A 20878-nucleotide genomic window follows, 5' to 3' on the forward strand; every position below is an offset into this window, starting at 1 on the left:
AACTCTGTAGACCCAGGGCCCGTGACAAAGCTTTCACAGGGAACAAAGAGTGAGTTGGTCATAAATCTAAATGTGTTCAATGGAAAGGCTGTCTTTTAGTCTGAGATTTTGTCCTTTCTACATTTTTAGTGTTAAAATACACACTTATTTTTTAGAGAAAGATTTTTTTTGTATATATTTTTAGAAGGTATATATATTTTAGTTTTTTTCCAGTTTAATTGACATATAATTGACATCACTGTATGAGTTTCAGGTGTACAGCATAAAGATTTGGCTTACATATATTGTGAAATGATTACCACAGTAAGTTTAGTTAACATCCATTATCTCATATAGATACAATAAAAAGAAATGGAAAAAATTTTCTCCTTATAATGAGAACTCTTAGGATTTACTCTCTTAACTTTCATATATATTATAGAGCAGTGGTAACTATAGTTGTTGTACATTATATCATGTTGTCCATTACATCCCAAGTACTTATTTATCTTATAAATGGAAGTTTGTACCATTTGACTGCCTTCCTCCAATTCCCCCTCCCACACCTCGCCTCTGGTAACCACAAATCTGATCTCTTTTTCTATGAGTTTTGTTTTGTTTTATATTCTACATGTAAGTGAGCTCACACACTTTTTGTCCTTCTCTGTCTGACTTATTTCACTTAGCATAATGCCCTTAATGTCCATCCATGTTGTTGCAAATGGTAGGATTTCCTCATTTTTTATGGCTGAATAATATTTCCTTCCAATATATATTTACCACAACTCTTTTGTCCGTTTATCTGTTGATGGACACTTAGGTTGTTTCCCTGTCTTGGCTATGGTAAATAATGCTGCAGTGAACATGGGGGTGCAGATGTCTTTTTGAGTTAGTGTTTTCATTTCCTTTTGATATATTCCCGGAAGTGGAATTGCTGGATCATATGGTAGTTCTATTTTTAATTTTTTGAGGCACCTCCATACTGTTTTCCATAGTGGCTATACCAATTTACAATGCCACCAACAGTGCACAAGGGTTTCCTTCTCTCCACATCCTCACCAGCATTTCTTAATTCTTGTCTTTTTGATGATGGCCATTCTAACAGGCATGAGGTGGCAAAGATTTTTTTTAACTTGGTAAAATTTGGGGAGAAATTTGACTGGTGTTTGGAAACCACTGTTTTAAAATTCTTTAATCATAGACAGAACCTTTAAGTGCTTAGCATGGCAGAGAGACTCTCCTAAACTAAAATGGATAGGAATCTGTGGGTCAGGTTCCTTTTTTAAATATATACTTTTTGATTAGCTTTCGTTGGATCATGCTGTGGTAATAAACAATTCCAAACTTTCAGTGGCTTTCAGCAGCAAAGCTTTCTCTCTCATGTTACATGTTGCCTGTGGGTTGCTGCGGATTGGCTGCAGTAGCTGTGGCCCTGATTGTACCTTTGTCCCAGGACCAGTCTGAAGAAGCAGCACTTACTAAGACACGCCATTCTCATGACAGGGGGAAAAGAAGATATAGCTGAAGTGTTTGTGCTTGTAAGTGTCGCTGCTCCTCTCATTCCATTGGCAAATGCGAGTCACATGGCCAAGCCTGATGTCAGTGGAGATGAGGAAGTATAATCCTCCCATAGACCATGCAAGTAACAGGGCAAGAGGTGGAGATAATCTCTTATAGGAGGAGAACAATAATTGGGAGTAGTAATAAAATCTGACATGATATCATTCATACTGAAGCACTCATGTACTGTATATGAATAGTTTAAAGAACAATAATAAACACTTAGGTATCCAGTACCAAGCTGAAAAAATGTAACCAATACCTTTGGAGCCCCCTGTATGCTTTTATGCCACTTACCCAAATATAACCATTCTCTTGAAATTAGTGTTTATCGTACCCTTCTTCATATATTCCATTGTATGAATATCCCACAATTCACCTTTTCTTTTGAGTTAGTTCCAGTTTTTTTGCTAGTATGAAAATGCTGCTAAGGACATTCTTTTATGTATCTTCTGGTGTACAATGCAAGAGTTTCTTCGGGGTATCTACTTAGGGGTGGAATTGCTGGAATGGGGGCATATATGTCTTCAATTTTAGTGGATAACACCAAATTGTTTTCCAAAGCAGTTGTATCAGTTTACACTTACACCAGTAGTGTTGTATGTGTTACCAGTGCTCACGTCCTTGTTCACATTTGAAAGTCTGACAACATCTAATTTTTAGTCTAATGGATATAAATCAGATTCTTTTTTGAATGTACAGGCAGGTGCTTCTCAAACTTTCATGTGTACACAAATCACTTGGGAGGCTATTAAAAGTGCAGGTTTTGATTCAGTAGTTTGGGATAGGGGTGGGAGCTGAGATCCTGCATTTCTGGTGATCCAGGTGATGCCAGTGCTGCTGGACCATAGACCGTACTTTGAGTCACAAAGGTCTAAGGCGCTAAAATAGAGTTGCCCCTGCGTTGGCTGCGCATAGAACCTAAAGAGTCTTTGGAACAAAACTGCTAAATAACAGCATTTGATACAGCTGCTCAATCTAGGGTTTTTGAATCATACCTGATATTTTCATTAACGTTATATGAACAGTATAGGTAAATAATTTTTTTCATATAGCAATTTGGAAATAAAAAGTCCTAAGCGACAATTTTAACCACACTACTTGTACCTGCTGCTAATGCTTTTTTTTTTTAACTGCTGTTTTGTGCAAATACTGGCCATTAGTGAATAAAACAGTGGATTCTTTTTTCCTAGAGATTTGTTGCTTTATAAGTTACAAAGAAGATTCAGAATGTAAACCTACGCCACTATACTAAAGTTTTAAAGACACTGTATTCTCAGTTATGTTGGTACTGGATTAATAGTAGCTAAAGGGTGACCCATAAATATCTCCACTGGCATTCTTTAACTTAAGCACTGTAAAGCCAGGGGAAACTTTGCCCAGTTCTATTTACTTATTTTTAAAATTTTTAGTTGTTTTTACTCATTCAGGGATGAATCACAGTATGGAGCAGTCGATTTTTATTTAGTGGCATATATGTACATTACCCACTTTAAATCAACCACAAAGTATTTTGATTGTAATCCATTATTCAATGAGTTTCTAAGTTATTTCTTTAAGGAAGAAAGTTTAAGGAGTCTTTAAGGGAGGTAATAGACCTTGTTAATAAGCAGGCATTAGACTAACTGATGATCACTCATTAATTAGATAAAATGAAGGATAAAATAAAACACACATTTTCCTCAGTGCAAGATAGTGAGAATATGGTCCATGGTATGCACCTGTAGAAGAGAATTTCTATTACTTCCAAATTGCATTATTAAAGAAACAACTGTTAGGACAGAAGCACCATTCAGAATAGCTTAAGCAATGAAGGAGATTTATTGGCCTGTGTAATTGGGAAGAGCGGGAGTGGAATGAGCTTTAAATAAATGAAATAGAGGTTCTAATTATGTTGTCAGGACCCTCTCATCATTGCCTAGCTCTGATTCTCTCTGTGGATCCTCTTCTAATGTCGATGGGCTTTCTTCCAAGTGGTAGTGGTGGTGGTGGTGGTGGTAGAGGGAACTCTTTGAGAAGGAAGACGTAGTGACAGCTTCAGAATTATGTCATTTCAAAGGGAAGTGAGAAGAATCCCGGAGGCCTTCTCCTCTAAAGTAGCCCTTTAAGTCATTCACTCTTTGTTAAATCAGCTGTTCCCTTCATAGCCTTTATCACAAATTATCTCATTCATTTATTTGCTCACCTGATTCTTTTTCTTCCCCACTACAAAGTAAAATCCATTAGAAGCAGGAACGGTGCCTATTTTGTTAACTGTAACCCCAGATCTAGTAGGCTTTCAGGAGATAGTAAGCCAACAAATGTATGAAATTCCAGGGAAGGACTTGGATCTTGCTCGATTCACCTGTCAGTGTGTGGTCTGGAGGGTAGGGTACTGTGATCCATAGATCTACCGGAACCTCATGGAATAGAGGAAGGACAGTTTCACACAGGAAATGGAGATAGCATTAGCTAAAAAACTGGGGAAAGATGCTGAGCAAACAACAACAAAAATACATGCCTGCCATTTGTGTTTTATGTTCTTTAAGCATGGTTTACTATTTCACCCAACTGCCCAGTCTGCTGTGTAAGGTAACGCAGATTCTGCAGTGCCTGAGGGTGCTTGGCTGAGGGGATGGCATAGGGCTGAAATCCAGCCCAAGGCTCCACTCCTGGGGCTTCCTTTTTCTGGGAGGCACCCTTTTTAAACTTACACAAAGGCTCTGTATGGTCTCTGTGCACAGTGGCCCTGGTTGAGTATCCATCTCTCCATCTAACCTTCTGAATAGCTTTTACTAAAGTAAGAATACTAGGAGCAAAAGTATGAGCTGGGCGTGTTTTTGCATCTGGAGCCTGCTGGCCCACTCACCATAGACTGTGTGCTTAGCCATGTCCTGCAGATATTCTGAGAGGGATGACTTGTCTTGGGAAATTCCTCTTTTTTTCCCTTCTCTCTCCTCCATTTTTCTATTTAGTGTTAGTTGGTCGAGTTTCCTGAGGATGCATTTTAAGCTTTCTGACCTTAAGGGTGACTAAATGGTGATACAAATACTGTTATCCTTCTTTCTGGTTTATCTGCATTTTTCTGCATTTCCATTTTGATCAGCCAGATAATTCCACTTCAAGAGGAAGAAGAAACTGCCTATCCGTCACTGGCCCTTCAGGGGAATAGACTTGTCTTAAAGTTCAATCCCTTTGAGGTTTGTTTTGTATTTTGTTTGATTGAAGGTCTCTTTGAGGCAGTGAAATTGTGACTGTTTAAAAAGAGGTGAATGAGTTGAAGGAACAGAAACTCAATCTAAGTCACAACAGGCTGCCAGGAATCTCATAAATTCCCGAAGTACAGCTGAGCCTCTCATTACGTGGAAGGCTCTCAGGCAGCTATTCTGGCCTCTCTCTTTCTGGGACTACTTGGTTTCTTCTCTGCTTTAGTCTGGACATTGGTTTGATTCATCTGATTTTCTTTAAACACTGACTTTCTCTGTATACTGATCAACCTGCAAGTGACAAAAAATGGCAACTAGTACTTCATCTACTCATTGGATTCTCAGTACAAGTCTACAGAAGTCTGCACCATAATCACTTGGGGCACTTAAAAAAAAAGGCCAGGGCCGGCCTGGTGGCGCAAGCGGTTAAGTGCGCGCGCTCCGCTGCGGTGGCCCGGGGTTTGCAGGTTCGGATCCTGGGCGCGCACCGATGCACTGCTTGGCAAGCCATGCTGTGGCGGCGTCCCGTATAAAAGTAGAGGAAGATGGGCACAGATGTTAGCCCAGGGCCAGTCTTCCTCAGCAAAAAAGGAGGAGGATTGGCAGATGTTAGCACAGGGCTGATCTCCTCACAAAAAAAAACAAAAAAAAGATAGGCCTTAAACATAGATATTCTGAGTCAGTGGGTCTGGGGTCCTAGAACCTATATTTTGAGAATGTTCTCCAGCGGGAATTCCAAGACCCCTCCATAATCACAGGAGGGAAGGAAGGAAAGTGAGTGAATGATGAAATAGATGAGCCAGGCCCGAGCACTCACTTGTCCCCTGCATAGCCCCTTCTCTTTTTCTCTTTGCCTCTCCTTGCTAGTGATCTTCCTCTCCAAGGAGAAGAGATGGATATTCTAAGGCATTGAAAAGAAATATTGAAGATAATTTTCATTAGAAGCAGCAGTACTGACAGCAACAATTCTTAGTCTAGTTTGGTGGATGGGCAGTTCAATTAGGCAGTGGGGTCATCTATCCCTTATCAAATCAGTGGCAATTTCTTTTTTGTATTCCTTTTTTTTTTTAATTGAATAGTTTTTTTATTTTAAAAAAGTCTTTTTTTTCAGTGAAATAACACTGATTTATAACATTATATAAATTCCAGGTGTACATCATATTTTGACTTCTGTATAGCCTATGTTGTGTTCACCAAAAGTCTAATTGCCATCTATCACTATACACGTGTGCCCCTTTACCCCTTTCTCCCTCCCCCCATCTCCCTTCCTATCTGGTAAACACCAATCTGTTCTCTGTATCTATGTGTTTGTTTCTTTATCTTCCACATATGAGTGAAATCAATGGTATTTGTCTTTCTCCATCTGACTTATTTTGCTTAGTGTAATACCCTCAAGGTCCATCCTTGTTGTCACAAATGGCAAGATTTCATCTTTTTTATGGCTGAGTAATAGTCCATTATGTGTGTGTATATATATAGATATACATATCTCTATCTACATATCATATCATATATAGATATATATGTATATCTATGTATATCACATCTTCTATATCCATTCATCCGTCAATGGGCATTTAGGTTGTTTCCAAGTCTTAGGCTATTGTGAATAATGCTGCAGTGAACATAGGAGTGCATATGTCTTTTCGAATTAGTATTTTTATATTCTTTGGATAAATTCCCAGAAGTGGAATAGCTAGATCATATGGTAGTTCTATTTTTAATTTTTTGAGAAATCTCCATAATGTTTTCCATAGTGGCTGTATCAATTTACATTCCTACCAGCAGTGTATGAGTTTGCCTTTTCTCTACATCCTCTCCAGCACTTATTTCTTGTCTTTTTTTTTTTTTTTTTTTTTGCTGAGGAAGATTTGCCCTGAGCTAACATCTGTGCCAGTCTTCCTCTATTTTGTATGTAGGTCACTGCCACAGCATGGCCGCCGACAAGTAGTATAGGTCCATGCCCAGGAACTGAACCTGGGCTGCAGAAATGGAGTGCACTGAACTTAGCTGCTAGGCCATGGGGCCGGTCCCTCTTGTCTTTTTAATAATAGCCATTCTGCTGGGTGTGAGGAGATATCTCATTGTGGTTTTGATTTGCATTTCTCTAATAATTAGTGATGTTGAACATCTTTTCATGTGCCTGTTGACCACCTGTGTATCTTCTTTGGAAAAATGTCTGTTCAGATCCTCTGCCCGTTTTTTGATTGGGTTGTTCATTTTTTTGTTGTTGAGTTGTATGAGTTCTTTATGTATTTTTGATATTACCCCTTATTGGATATATGATTTGTGAATATCTTCTCCCAATTTGTAGGTTGTGTTTTTTTCATTCTGTTGATGGTGTCCTTTACCATGCAGAAGCTTTTCAGTCTGATGTAGTGCCATTTGTTTATTTTTTCTTTTGATTCCCTTGCCTGAGGAGACATATTCAAAAAGATGCTGCTAAGACCGATGTCAAAGAGTGTACTGCCTATGTTTTCTTCTAGGAGTTTTATGATTTCAGGTCTCACATTCAAGTTTGTAATCCATTTTGAGTCAATTTTTGTGTATGGTGTAAGATAGTGGTCTACTTTCATTCTTTTGCATATGGCTGTCCAGTTTTCCAACACCATTTATTGAAGAGACTTTCCTTTCTCCGTTGTATGTTCTTGACTCCTTTGTTGAAGATTAGCTGTCTATAAATGTGTGGGTTTACTTCTGGGCTCTCAATTCTGTTTCATTGATCTGTGTGTCTGTTTTTCCGCCAGGATCATGCTGTTTTGATTACTATAGCTTTGTAATATATTTTGAAATCAAGGAGTGTGATGCCTCCAGCTTTGTTCTCTTTTCTCAGGATTGCTTTGGCTATTCATGGTCTTTTATTGTTCCATATAAATTTTAGGATTCTTTGTTCTATTTCTGTGAAAACTGTCACTGGGATTTTGATAGGGATGGCTTTGAATCTATAAATTGCTTTAGGTAATATGGACATTTTAGCTCTGTTTATTCTTACAATCCATCAGCATGGAATGTCTTTCCATTTCCTTGTGTCTTCTTTGATTTATTTCAACTATGTCTTACAGTTTTCAGTGTATAGGTCTTTAACTTCTTTCGTTAAATTTATTCCTAGGTATTTTATTCTTTTTGTTGTGATTGTAAATGAGATAGTATTCTTGATTTCTCTTTCTGCTAGTTCATTGTTAGGGTCTTGAAATGCAACTGATTTTTGTATGTTGGTTTTGTACCTGGCAATTTTACTGTATTCATTTATTATTTCTGGTAGTTTTATGGTCGATTCTTTAGGGTTTTCTATATATAAAATCATGTCATCTGCAAATAGTGACAGTTTTACTTCTTCCTTTCCAATTTGGATTCTTTTTATTTCTTTTTCTTGCCTAATTGCTCTGGCTAGGACTACCAATACTATGTTGAATAAGAGTGGTCAGAGTGGGCATCCTTGTCTTGTTCCTGTTCTTAGAGGGATAGCTTTTAGTTTTGTACTGTTTAGTATGATGTTAGCTGTGGGTTTATCATATATGGCCTTTCTTATGTTGAGGTACTTTTCTTCTATACCCACTTTATTGAGAGTTTTTTTTTTATCATAAATGCTGAATCTTGTCAAATGCTTTCTTTGCATCTATTGAGTTGATCATGTGATTTTTATTCATTTTGATAATGTGGTGTATCACATTGATTGATTTGCGGATGTTGAACTATCCTTGCATCCCTGGAATAAATCCCGCTTAATTATGGTGTATGATCCTTTTAATGTATTGTTATATTTGATTTGCTAATATTTTGTTGAGGATTTTTGCATCTATGTTCATCAGCAATATTGGCCTATAATTTTCTTGTTTGTGTGTCCTTGTCTGGTTTTGGTATCAGGGTAATGTTGGCCTCATAGAATGAGTTTGGAAGCATCCCCTCCTCTTCAGTTTTTTGGAAGAGTTTGAGAAGGATAGGTATTAAATCTTCTTTAAATGTTTGGTAGAATTCACCAGAGAAGCCACCTGGTCCTGGACTTTTATTTTGGGGGAATTTTTTGATTACTGTTTCAATCTCCTTACTAGTTATTGGTCTATTCAAGATTTCTTCTTGATTCAATTTTGGAAGATTATATGATTCTAAGAATTTGTCCATTTCTTCTAGGTTATCCAATTTATTGGCATATAGCTTTTCATAGTATTCTCTTATAATCCTTTGTATTTCTGTAGTATCCATTGTAATTTCTCCTCTTTCATTTCTGATTTTATTTATTTGAGCCGTCTCTCTTTTTTTCTTAGTGAGTCTAGCTAAAGGTTTGTCAATTTTGTTTATCTTTTGAAGGAACCAGCTCTCAGTTTCATTGATCTTTTCTATTGTCTTTTTAGTCTCTATTTCATTTTTTTCATTCTGATTTTTATTATTTCCTTCCTTCTATTGACTTTGGGCTTCATTTGTTGTTCTTTTTTCTAGTTCCTCTAGGTGTAGTGTTAGATTGTTTGAGATTTTTCTTGTTTCTTAAGATAGGCCTGTATTGCTATACATATATACACTTCCCTCTTACTTTTGCTGCATCCCATAGATTTTGGTATGTTGTATTTTCATTTGTCTCCAGGTATTTTTTTATTTCTCCTTTAATTTTTTGTTGATCCATTAGTTGTTCAGTAGCGTGTTGTTTAGTCTCCACATATGTCTGACTTTTCCAGCTTTCTTCTTGTTGATTTCTAGTTTCATACCATTGTGGTCAGAAAAGATGCTTGGTATGATTTCAGTCTTCTTAAAATTATTGAGACTTGTTTTGTTTCCCAGAATATGATCTATCTTTGAGAATGTTCCATGTGCACTTAAGAAGAATGTGTATTCTTCTGCTTTTGGATGGAATGTTCTATATATATCTATTAAGTCCATCTTGTCTAGTGGTTCACTTAAGGCCAACGTTTGCTTGTTGACTTTCTATCTGGATGATTTATCCATTGATGTAAGTGGAGTATTAAAGTTCTCTACTATTATTGTGTTGCTGTCAGTTTCTCCCTTTAGGTCTGTTAATAGTTGCTTTATATAGTTTGGTGCTCCTACATTAGGTGCATATATATTAATAAATGTTATGTTTTCTTGATGGATTGTCCCCTTTATCATTCTATAGTGTCCGTCTTTGTCTCGTGTTATCTTTTTTGGCTTGAAGTCTATTTTGTCTGATATAAGTATGGCTACACTCACTTTCTTTTGGTTGCTACTTGTTTGGAGTATCATCTTCCATCCCTTCACTTTGAGCCTATGTTTCTCTTCAGAGCTGAGATGGATCTCTTGGAGGCAGCATGTTGTTGGATCTTGTTTTTTAATCCATCCAGCCACTCTGTGTCTTTTGATTGGTGAATTCAATCCATTTACATTTAGAGTGATTATTGATATATGAGGGCTTAATACTGCCATTTTATCTTTTGTTTTCTGGTTGCTCTATATTTCCGTTGTTTCTTTTTTCTTGTGTTTCTATCTGCCATTTCATTTTGGTGGTTTTCTGTGATATGTTTCTGTTTACTCTTTTTTTATGTTTTGTAATTCTGCTCTGAATTTTTGTTTTGTGGTTACCGTGAGGTTTGTGTAAAAGATTTCATAGATGAGATAGTCCTTTTTCTGCTGATGGCATCTTATCTTCCTTTGCCTAGGCAGGTTCTGTCCTTTTCTTCTTCCCCTTCTATGTTTTTGTTTTCACAAATTGTCCCTTTTTGTATTTTGAGTTCATTATCAAATTAAAGTGGCTATAGTCATTTTTAATGCTTCCTTTCCCTTTAACCTTTGTGTAATAATTAAGTGTTTACTAATCTATTCTGATATAGAGTTGCAATTTTCTGATTCTGTCTATCTGCTTATCACCTTGCTTAATGCTTTGTATACCTTTGCTTTTTCATTTCAGGTAAGAGAGCTCTTTTCAACATTTCTTGTAAGGCAGGTCTAGTGGCAATGAACTCCTTCAGCTTTTGTTTGGCTGGGAAAGCCTTTCTTTCTCCTTCATATTTGAAAGATATCTTTACTGGATAGAGTATTCTTGGCAGACAGTTTTTTTTAAGTTGATGTTTTAATAGTTTATAACATTGTGAAATTTTTGGTTGTACATTTTTGTTTGTCCATCACCACATATATGTCTCCCTTCACCCCTTGTGCCCACCCCCTACCCCCATTGCCCCTGGTAACCACAATACAGTTTTCTCTGTCCATGTGTTGGTTTATATTCCACATATGAGTGAGATCATACAGTGTTTGTCTTTCTCTTTCTGGCTTATTTCACTTAACATAATACCCTCCAGGCCCATCCATGTTGTTGCAAATGGGACGATTTTGTCTTTTTTTATGGCTGAGTAGTATTCCATTGTATATATATACCACATCTTCTTGACCCAATCATCAGTCGAGGGACACTTGGCTTGCTTCCACTTCTTGGCTATAGTGAATAATGCTGCAATGAACATAGGGGTGCATAAGCCTCTTTGGATTGTTGATTTCAGGTTCGTTGGATAGATTCCCAGTAGTGGGATCGCTGGATCATAGGGTATTTCTATTTTTAATTCTTTGAGGAATCTCCATACTGTTTTGCATAGAGGCTGCACCAGTTTGCATTCCCACCAGCTGTATATGAGGGTTCCTGTTTCTCCACATCCTCTCCAACATTTGTTGTTTTTTGTCTTGGTGATTATAGCCATTCTAATGGGCGTGAGGTGATATCTTAGTGTTGTTTTGATTTGCATTTCCCTGATGATTAGTGATGTTGAACATCTTTTCATGTGCATATTGGCCATCTGTGTATCTTCTTTGGAGAAGTGTCTGTTCATTTCCTCTGCCCATTTTTTGATCGGGTTGTTTGTTTTTTTGTTGTTCAGTTGTGTGAGTTCTTTATCTATTATGGAGATTAACCCCTTGTCAGATATGTTTTGCAAATATTTTCTCCCAGCTGGTGGGTTGTCTGTTCATCTTGATTCTGGTTTCATTTGTCTCGTAGAAGCTCTTTAATCTGATGAAGTCTCACTTGCTTATTTTTTCTTGTTTCCCTAGTCCAAGTAGGCATGGCATCCAGAAAGATTCCTTTATGACCAATGTCAAATAGTGTGTTGCCTATATTTTCTTCTATGAATTTTATAGTTTCAGGTCTCACCTTCAGGTCTTTGATCCATTTTGAGTTAATTTTTTTGAATGGCAATAGCAGATGGTCCACTTTCATTCTTTTGCATGTGGCTGTCCAGTTTTCCGAACACCATTTATTGAAGAGACTTTCCTTTCTCCATTGTATGTTCTTAGCTCCTTTGTCGAATATTAGCTGTCCATATATGTGTGGTTTTATTTTTGGGCTTTCAATTCTGTTCCATTGATCTGTGTGTTGGCTGACAGTTTTTAATCTTTCAATATTTTGAATATATTATTCCACTCTCTTCTGACCTGTAGAGTTTCTGCTGAGAAATCTGCTTATAGCCTAATGGAGCTTTCCTTGTAGGTCATTGGGTTTTTCTCCCTGGCTGCCTTTAATATTCTTTCTTTATCATTGACTTTTGACAGTTTTAATGTAAGGTGTCTTGGAGAAGGTCTTTTTGCATTGAGATAATTAGGTGTTCTGTTAGCTTCACTTAGTTGTATATCCATTTCCTTCCTTAGGTTTGGGAAATTCTCAGCTCTTATTTCTTTAATTAAGCTCTCTGCTCCCTTCTCTCTCTGGGATACCCATTATCCTTATGTTGCTTTTCCTAATTTAGTCAGATATTTCTCATAGAATTTCTTCATTTTTTTAGTCTTAGTTCTCTCTCCTCTTCCACCTGAATCATTTCTAGATTTATACCTTTGAACTTGCTAATTCTCTGTTCCATATGGTCTGCTCTATTTCCATTGCTTTCTACTTTATTCTTCATCCCATTTATTGAGTTCTTCAGCTTCAGAATTTCTGTTTGGTTCTTTTTCAGAGTTTCAATCTCTTTGGTGAAGTACTTCCTCCATTCATTAATTTTGTTCCTGAGCTCACTGAACTGTCTTTCTGAGTTTTCTTATAGCATGTTGAGTTTCTTCATCACAGCTGTTTTGAATTCTTTATCACTTAGATTGCAGTCTTGCATGACTTCAAGATTGGTTTTTGGAGAACTGTCATTTTCTTTTTGTGATACCGTGTTACTATAATTTTTCATGGTGCTTGATGAGTTTTCCTCTTCTAGCACATTTGTAGTAGCAGACACCTTTCTTATTTAGGTAAGGTTTTGTTTACTTTGATTCTGAACTGGTTCTGGTTGTATTTGAGAGCCAGCATTTCCCTCCACTGCCTCTGTCAGAGGTGTCATCCATGCCCTCGTTGTGCTGTCTGTGCCTCCGAGATTGCTGGTGACTTGCTGTTTCCGGTGTCGCTGTGGTTGCAGGTGTTGCCACCAGGGTCACCAGGCTGGTGAGCACCTCTGCTGCTTCTGTGGTCATCTGGGTTGCAGATTCCCCCACCGTGGCAGGCGGGTGGTGAGAGCCAGGGTCAGGGGCACCTCCACCATGTTGGGGTTGTTGGGTCCACAAGCACCACTGCTATGGGTTGGGGGGCCGGGGTTGCAGGTGCTGCTGCAGCTGGGGGGGACTGGAGTCACAGGCTCTCCTGTTGCCGCTACTTGGCTCTCTCTTGCCTCGGGCACTGCTGTGGCCACGGGGCTGCTGCTATGAGTGCTGCCTCTACTACTGCTCCTGGGTTTTCCGGGGGTGCTGGTACTGCTGCTGTAGGAATTCGGGGTTCATGGTGTCCCTGCAGCTGCAGGGCAAGCCAGGGTCACAGGCACCACCGCCACGGCAAGGGGTGGGGTACCTGGGTTGCGGGCACCACTGTGCTTCCTGGAGCCTCTAGTCTTGGGTGCCACCGTGGTTCCTGGAACCTCAGGGCATGGGCACTGTTGCCGCTGCCAGGTGTACCTGGGTCTCAGGTGCAGTCCATGCTGCTGAGAGGGTTGGGGTTGCAGGTGTTGCTATCAGGAAAGGAGGGGCTGGGTCACGGGTGCCACCGCAGTTCCTGGAGCCTCCAGTCCTGTACGTTGCCTCGGTTCCTGGGGCCTTTGTTCATGGGTGCTGTCACAGTTCCTGGAGCCTCTGGTTGTGGGTGCTGCCACAGTTCTTGGAGCCTCTGGTCTTGGGAGCTGCTGCTGCTGCCTCCCTGGTTCCACCGCCTCTGCAAGGTCCAGTCCACCCACCTTTAGATGTTTAGATGTATGGATCTCTCAGGCCTTCTGGTGTTCTGTGCAGAGGATCTTTTGTTAGTCTATGGATATCGTACTGGTTGTCAGTGCCAGTTTCTTGATCTTGGATGCTCTTGGACGTATAAAATAGGCTGGGTGTATATGTATATTGTATATTATATTAAAATGTATATTAAGTTGTAAATAAAGGAACATGATTTATTATTTAATATGTTTAAAATGTAATTCCATATACCTTACCTTTTATTGTGTACCAGCATATGCAAAGTCTTGTAGCACTTTGATTCTGAGACCTCTCTATAGTAATAGAAGCCATCACTTTATTTAATAAATTTGTCCACTGTAGAACCTCAGGGACAGTTGAAGACTTACCTAGGTATTAATTTCATAAAGTATGCAAAGATAAGAAACACTTTTAACCAAGAGTGAGCACAAAAAATAGCTCTGTATTATATTTCTGTGTACAGAGCAGTTGTATGGCACAAAGCAGTTATGTGTTAAGCCCACGAAGTACAGTGTCAGTACCTTAGGGTTTATTTAGAAACATGTGTTTTATGCCTTGAACTATGAAAATTTTAAGTATCAAGATATTTAATTTGATTTTTTAAAATTATTTTATTTTTTTCTTTCCAGATCCAATCCTTCTGTGGAAGTTTTAAACATCTTTTATTAGTGGAAACATTATTTGCTGCAAAATGAAGTCAACATCTTAATTTAAACCAGCATTTCTGTGGTTCTGATTCATCTGCTATGGTTCACGAAGCTTGAGATCTAAGGAGTACAGGGTCTTTTGCGATGACAATATGACTAATAGTAAAGGAAGATCTATTACTAATAAAATAAGTGATGGTCCAAGTAGTGGAGGCGGTTTTGTAGACTGGACTTTAAGCTTAAATACAGTTCAATCTGATAAGTTTTTAAACTTATTGTTGAGTATGGTTCCAGTAATTTACCAGAAAAACCAGGAAGACAGGCACAAAAAAGCAAATGGCATTTGGCAAGATGGATTATCAACTGCAGCACAGACTTTTAGTATTAGATCAGAGCAACACATGGAGTATCACAGTTTCTCAGAGGCGTCTTTTCATGGCAATAACGGGCACACACCATCAAGCTGTAGCCAAAAGTATGATGACTATGCCCCCTACAATTACTGTGACGGAAGGGAGACGTCAGAAACTACTGCCATGTTACAAGATGGAGATACGTCTAGTGATGGTGACGAAGATGCCGTTGTGGAAGTAAACCAAAAATTACCAAAGGAATCCAGTGGTGTCATGGCACTGCAAATACTTGTGCCATTTTTGCTGGCTGGTTTTGGAACAGTTTCAGCTGGCATGGTTTTGGATATAGTCCAGGTGGGTTTTCATCTTTGTCTAACTTCACTGTGTTTGTTGTTTCAAATGCTTTATGTAGGTTACTAATCTCAAACATTTACTTTAGATTTAATTAATCCCTTAGTAAAATGAACTGAGGCTGACTCTGGTAGAGAATCTGCTATTTCTAGGTGTTTTTTTGTTTGTTTCCTTTAGAAGTTATAAGAGAACAGTCTCATTCTGACTGTAAAGTAATTCTTCGTAAAGTATTACAGCAGTAAAGCAACCCTATAATGGGTAAATTAGCTAAATGAAAAACTCAAAAATGTTATATTTAAATACTTATTTATTTTTAAATAAAAATTAATATATACTAATTAAAATGAATTCAAACAATATGGAGTAATAAATAAAAGATTAAAAGTCTTCCCTATTCCTCTTCTCCAAACCAAAACTCTCTTCCCCTCCAGAGGTCACCACTGTTAGAGTTTGTTTGTTGTGCATACCTACAGACTTTTTTCTTTGCTGACACATGTATATATGTGCAGAGGTTTTTTTTCAAAAATAAAAAATGAAATGCTATATATAATTTTATGTAACTTATTTTCATTGCTTAATAATACATCTTGGACATCTTTCAAATTAGTAACAAAGATATTCTGCATTTTAAAATGAGTACTTTATAGTCCATTGTATGTATATACCAAAATTTACTTTATTCATTCTCCCATGCTGGTGATATGATAAATATCCTAATAAATATATTTTTTACACATTTTTACTAATATTTTCATAGGATAGATTTTAAAAATGGGATTGCTGGGTATTAGAATAGGTGTATGTGTTTAAAATTTTATAGATAGCTGTCAAATTGGATTTCAAAAAGTTTGTACCAATTTATACTCCTACCATCAAAATATAAGTATGTTTATTTTTCCATGCCCTTATCAACACTGGATATTCTTGATCTGTTTCATTTTTGCCAATTGATAGGAAAATGTTATCATATTTTAATTAACATTCTTTAATTATTATTAATGTTTAGTGTCTTTTCATGTGTTTATTAGTCATGCTTATTTTTTATGTGAATACTTCTTAATGAATTACTTTTTTGTATCTTTTTTCCATTTCTAAAATGTATATGCTACTTATTGATTTGTAGGAGTTTTTAACATAGTTTGGTTACAAAATTACCTGTTATATAATTATCTTACTAAAGTAGTAAATTGTTAAAATGTGGCATTCTGTTACTGTCAGTTTTTTCATCAATCAGAGAAATATTGGCTCTGGGAAGGTGTTAGATACATTATCCTGTAATGTGTCCTTGTCTTTCATTGTTTGCTCCCTAAAAGAAATCTCAGGTCATTTGTGACTCTAAGACACTTTTCAACAGATAACATTGTTATCAAAATGGAAAACATACATAGATAGAAACAATTTTTCCACTATTAGATGGAGAAAGGATATGAAAAGTACTGTGTAAGTATATTGAATTTCTGAACGGACTATAATACTGAAGAGGGACCAAACCTACCTGTCCACTTGAAATATAGTTGTTTCAAGTTATTACAATAGTATCACAGCTGCTAAAATGAATAAGCTGGTTTTGGTTGATTTTATTTTCTTGATAGACCAGATGTTCTGAAGAAACACTCAACATTTAGCTATAGAATAACATTTATAGGAATGATATGTTAGAGTACAGATTGTTAGGTGGAACATTTACATAGCTCATTGTGTACATTCCTCTGATGTAATGTTTGCTTATTTCTTGATAGTATTTGAGAGAACAGAACATGTATAATTGGAAAAAGTTCCTTTTATGATTTTATGAACTTTAACACCACTAGCCCTAAGGACTTTATAATGTTAAACTTTAGTGTTAAAAATTATAAAAACATAGCATAAATGTTTTGAAAGATTTAATTTGAATGTGCTTTTAAAACTTTTTAATTGTGAAATTTAACACATATAGATTGTAAAAAACAAAAATGTACAGCTCAGTGAATCTTCATGACAAAAACAACCATATAACCATCAACCAGGTCAAGAAATAGAATCTTACCAGTACTTCATTAGTCTTCCTTGTGCTCCCTTCTAGTTGCTACCCTTTCTTCCCCATCACCAAAGGTAATCAATAATCTGATTTTATGATAAGTACTTCTTTGTCTTTATAAGGGTGCATCATTAGACACCATCATTTGGTTTTACTTAATTCTCTTTAAACTTTATGCAATGGAAGTATAGAGAATATAGTCCTTTGTGTCAGGCTTTTTTTGTTCAACATTATGTAAGTTTTATGAAACTGTAGTTTATTTATTTTTATTGCTGTATAGTAATCCATTGGATGAAAATAACACAATTTATCCATTCTACTGTCGATGGACATTGGGATGAATGGTGTTTCCAGACTCTTGGTGCTCATGTACGTGTATTTCTGTTTGGTGTATATGTAGAAATGGAATTTCTGAGTCTTAGGATATGCACACATTTAAATTTAGTATATGTCAAATGGTTTTCCAAAGTGGTTGTAGCAATTTACAGACTAAATAGCAGTATATGAGAGCTCCCATTGCTCTGTAGTCTTATTTATACAAGGTATCAGGAATCTTTAATTTTAGAAATTTTGGCAAATGTGAGGTGGTATCTCATTGTGATTTTAATGGGAATTTCCCTGATGACTAATGATGTTTACTGACCATTCGGACATTACTGGTACAGTTTCTTTGCCCATTTTCCTGTTTGATTGTTTGTCTTTTTCTTATTGATTTGTAGGAGTTATTTGTATATTCTGGATAGTCAAATTAGAATTTTTACTCCAAAGTCTATGCCTTTTTGTAGTAGTGGGAAATACAAATACATAGATTATAACTATAGTGTATGACTGAATATTTAAGTACCTTTAGAGGTAAAAAGTAAGTGCTACAGGAATTCTGTAGAGGTACTCAGAAGACCTGTAGGGATACACAATGCCTGCTTTTACATATTTAAGCTTATCCAAAGGAGTAAGCTTTTGTCCCAAACTAAGCTACTTTTGTGTGCTTGTGCCTTACAACATCCCTTTATTCATTCTGGGCCCCAAATTAAAGAACTTAGTAAAAGATCATGTCAAGCACCAATTAGAGTACAGAATGCACTGCACTGTCTTTTGTAACTGGGAAGAAGAGGTGTACAGCCTACCTCAGATATAACTAGATCAGGGACTTAATTTTATGATACCTTCTGTCTCTCTGTCTGTCACGTCAACTTCTATTTTGTTTGTTGCCCTCATTCTCTCCTATTGCATATAGCTGCTGACAGTGGTGGGGTCATATCCTTTTAGTTTGTTTTACAAAGGGAAAGAATGAGCTATTCTTCCGTCTTCAATTTGGAAAATTTTAGGGCAGAACTCTGCAGTTGGCTTGTCTTTGGTCACATGCTTACCCCTAGGACCACTCGATGTGACTGGGGAGATGTAGTAATGTGCTTAGCCCACTCGAGTTACATTTCTATCTCAGTTCAAGTTACATTTCTATCCCCAGATCAGCAATTTCACCAGAATCATGGGGAATAGGAATTTAACTGCTTCTCAAAAGAGAAGGAGTGGATATTCTTACAAGGAAAATGGAGATGGAAAAGTATGCAAAAGAGACAAGAAAACCTTTAGAGTGGTGATTCCTCGCATGTAAGACTTGATCCCTCTATGGTCTTTCTGTTTATCTGAATCAGTGGCTCTCAAAGTGTGCTCCCTAACCAGCAGTGTCAGCATCATCTGGGAACGTGTTAGATACACAAATTCTGAGGCTCCATCCCAACTCTACTGAATCAGAAACCCTGGGAGTGGGACCCAGCAATCTGTTTTTACAAGTATTCTTGGTGATTTTGATGCAGGCTAAAGTTTGAGAACCACTAATCTAAACTAATCCCAGTTCTCTTCCGACTAGTAAGTGGGGTTGGGTGGGGTAGTTAGGCAACAGGGTATTTTGTCCTACTTAAGTAGGGCCCAGTCCAAAAAACAGCCTAATGCCTTACACAAAGCAGACAAAATTCCTTGTCAAATGAGGGAATGAATTAAAATAAACTCTACCTCTGTTATAAAGATTCCTGAATTTTGATAATCAAACTTAGACTTTTAAATAATAGAATGTCAATACTGGAAATATCCTTAGAAATCACCTAGTTCAAGCTCCTTGTCTTTTCTTCCCTCATTAAAAGTAAACAAATAGTTTTAAATGATTTGCCCAAGAATAAACAGCTGGTAAATGGCAGATCCCTGTCTTGTGGATAAATCCTGTTCTCTGTATAACATGCTGAATGCATACCTTGGATTGTCCATAGACTTAATCTATTATAAGACTCTGTAAAATGAGGTTAGTGTTAGCCACCTATCCATCTAAGAGAAATATAAGTAAATTAAACTAATACCTTTGGAACTTCCAGAAATTCCTGGGTAAATTTATACTTATCATTAGAATATTATTGAAAGCTGATGTCTACAAAACCCTGAGATCCTGTTATATTTTATAAAGACAATATTGTCGCAATGGTGAAGAATATTCCTTTGAAATAAATAATAGTATAGCTCTTGAGTATTCCTTATTTTATTACTATACTACCAATGCAGTATGTGTATGTTTTGGAATGCAGATGGAATGATCCAATACCTGAGTTATATTTCTAACCCTACCCTCTAAGTAGAGCTTTTTCTCTAATGTGGAAGTTAGAGAGGTCATAGATAAAAGGGATGCTTTGTTGAAATTTTGTGGACAAAATATCAGGGTTTTAAAAGTGCAAAGAGAAGGTAAGAGGGCAGTATCAATGTTAGACTAATTTTTGTCACCATTTTCTCAATTCACAAAGCTAGCAAGTCATCACTATGTTTGTCCCTCCTTATAAAGCATGGCTAGAGTTTTTATTAAAGATAAAATACCTCTTTTAACATGGCTGTGACCCCAGGAAGGCACTAGCATTCCCTTTGATGTAATGGTTCTGGTTTTTATTTTAAAGTGGACTTCCACTGCAGTAGATGTACTTTTACCTATACCTCCCATTAAGTACAAAAAAACCCTGGAAACTTGATATAAAACAAACATAAAAAGACTCTGGAAGGTGGAAAGAGGAAAGCAGGCCGGCTAGGCCCCTTTTGTATCCAGAGAACAAAATAGTAGTGAGTTTCCTGGGTTTTCTTTTGCTTCATATATCCCAGACTTGGAGCTAAAGAAGCCGTAACGTGGAAGTGCCAACAGGTGCAGACAAAAAAAAAAAAAAAAAAAACAACAAAAGCCTGCTCTCTCTAGCCAAAGGACTAGGAAAGGGGCAAACTAGCAAGACAGAAAACTTCTAGACAATAATTATTCTACTCTAGCCAGACACGACAGAACAACTATGGCCTCATCCACACCCACACCAGCAAAGGCCCAGTGGGGAGCTTAGACGTCAACCTCAGGAGGCTGTAATGAACAACATGGATGAACCTGGAGGGCATTATGCTAAGTGAAATAAGCCAGATAGAGAAAAGACAAATATTGCATGATATCACTTATATGTGGAGTCTAAAAAAAAAAGTCAAACTCATAGAAACAGTAGAATGGTGGTTGCCAGGGAGTGGGGGTTGGGGGAAATTGGGATAGGTTGGTAATAGGTTACAAACTTTCAGTTATAAATAAGGTCTGAGGATCTAATGTATAGCATGGTGACTCTAGTT

At 37.1% G+C, this 20878-nt stretch overlaps 1 protein-coding gene across 2 annotated transcripts in view; it reads left to right on the forward strand.

The window, feature by feature from the left end:
- The window catches only part of SLC41A2 (solute carrier family 41 member 2), a 126554-nt gene that overhangs the window by 16189 nt on the left and 89487 nt on the right, over positions 1 to 20878 (forward strand). For both annotated transcript variants that reach the window (XM_004418052.3, XM_087449010.1), the window contains exon 2: positions 14513 to 15237. In XM_004418052.3, coding sequence (XP_004418109.1) covers positions 14683 to 15237 — 555 coding nt within the window. In that variant the 5' untranslated portion in view covers positions 14513 to 14682. The remainder of the gene's footprint in view (positions 1 to 14512; positions 15238 to 20878) is intronic.

This window comes from Ceratotherium simum, chromosome 25 (assembly GCF_057802395.1).
Source record: "Ceratotherium simum simum isolate JZ-2026a chromosome 25, ASM5780239v1, whole genome shotgun sequence".
Taxonomy (NCBI): domain Eukaryota; kingdom Metazoa; phylum Chordata; class Mammalia; order Perissodactyla; family Rhinocerotidae; genus Ceratotherium; species Ceratotherium simum.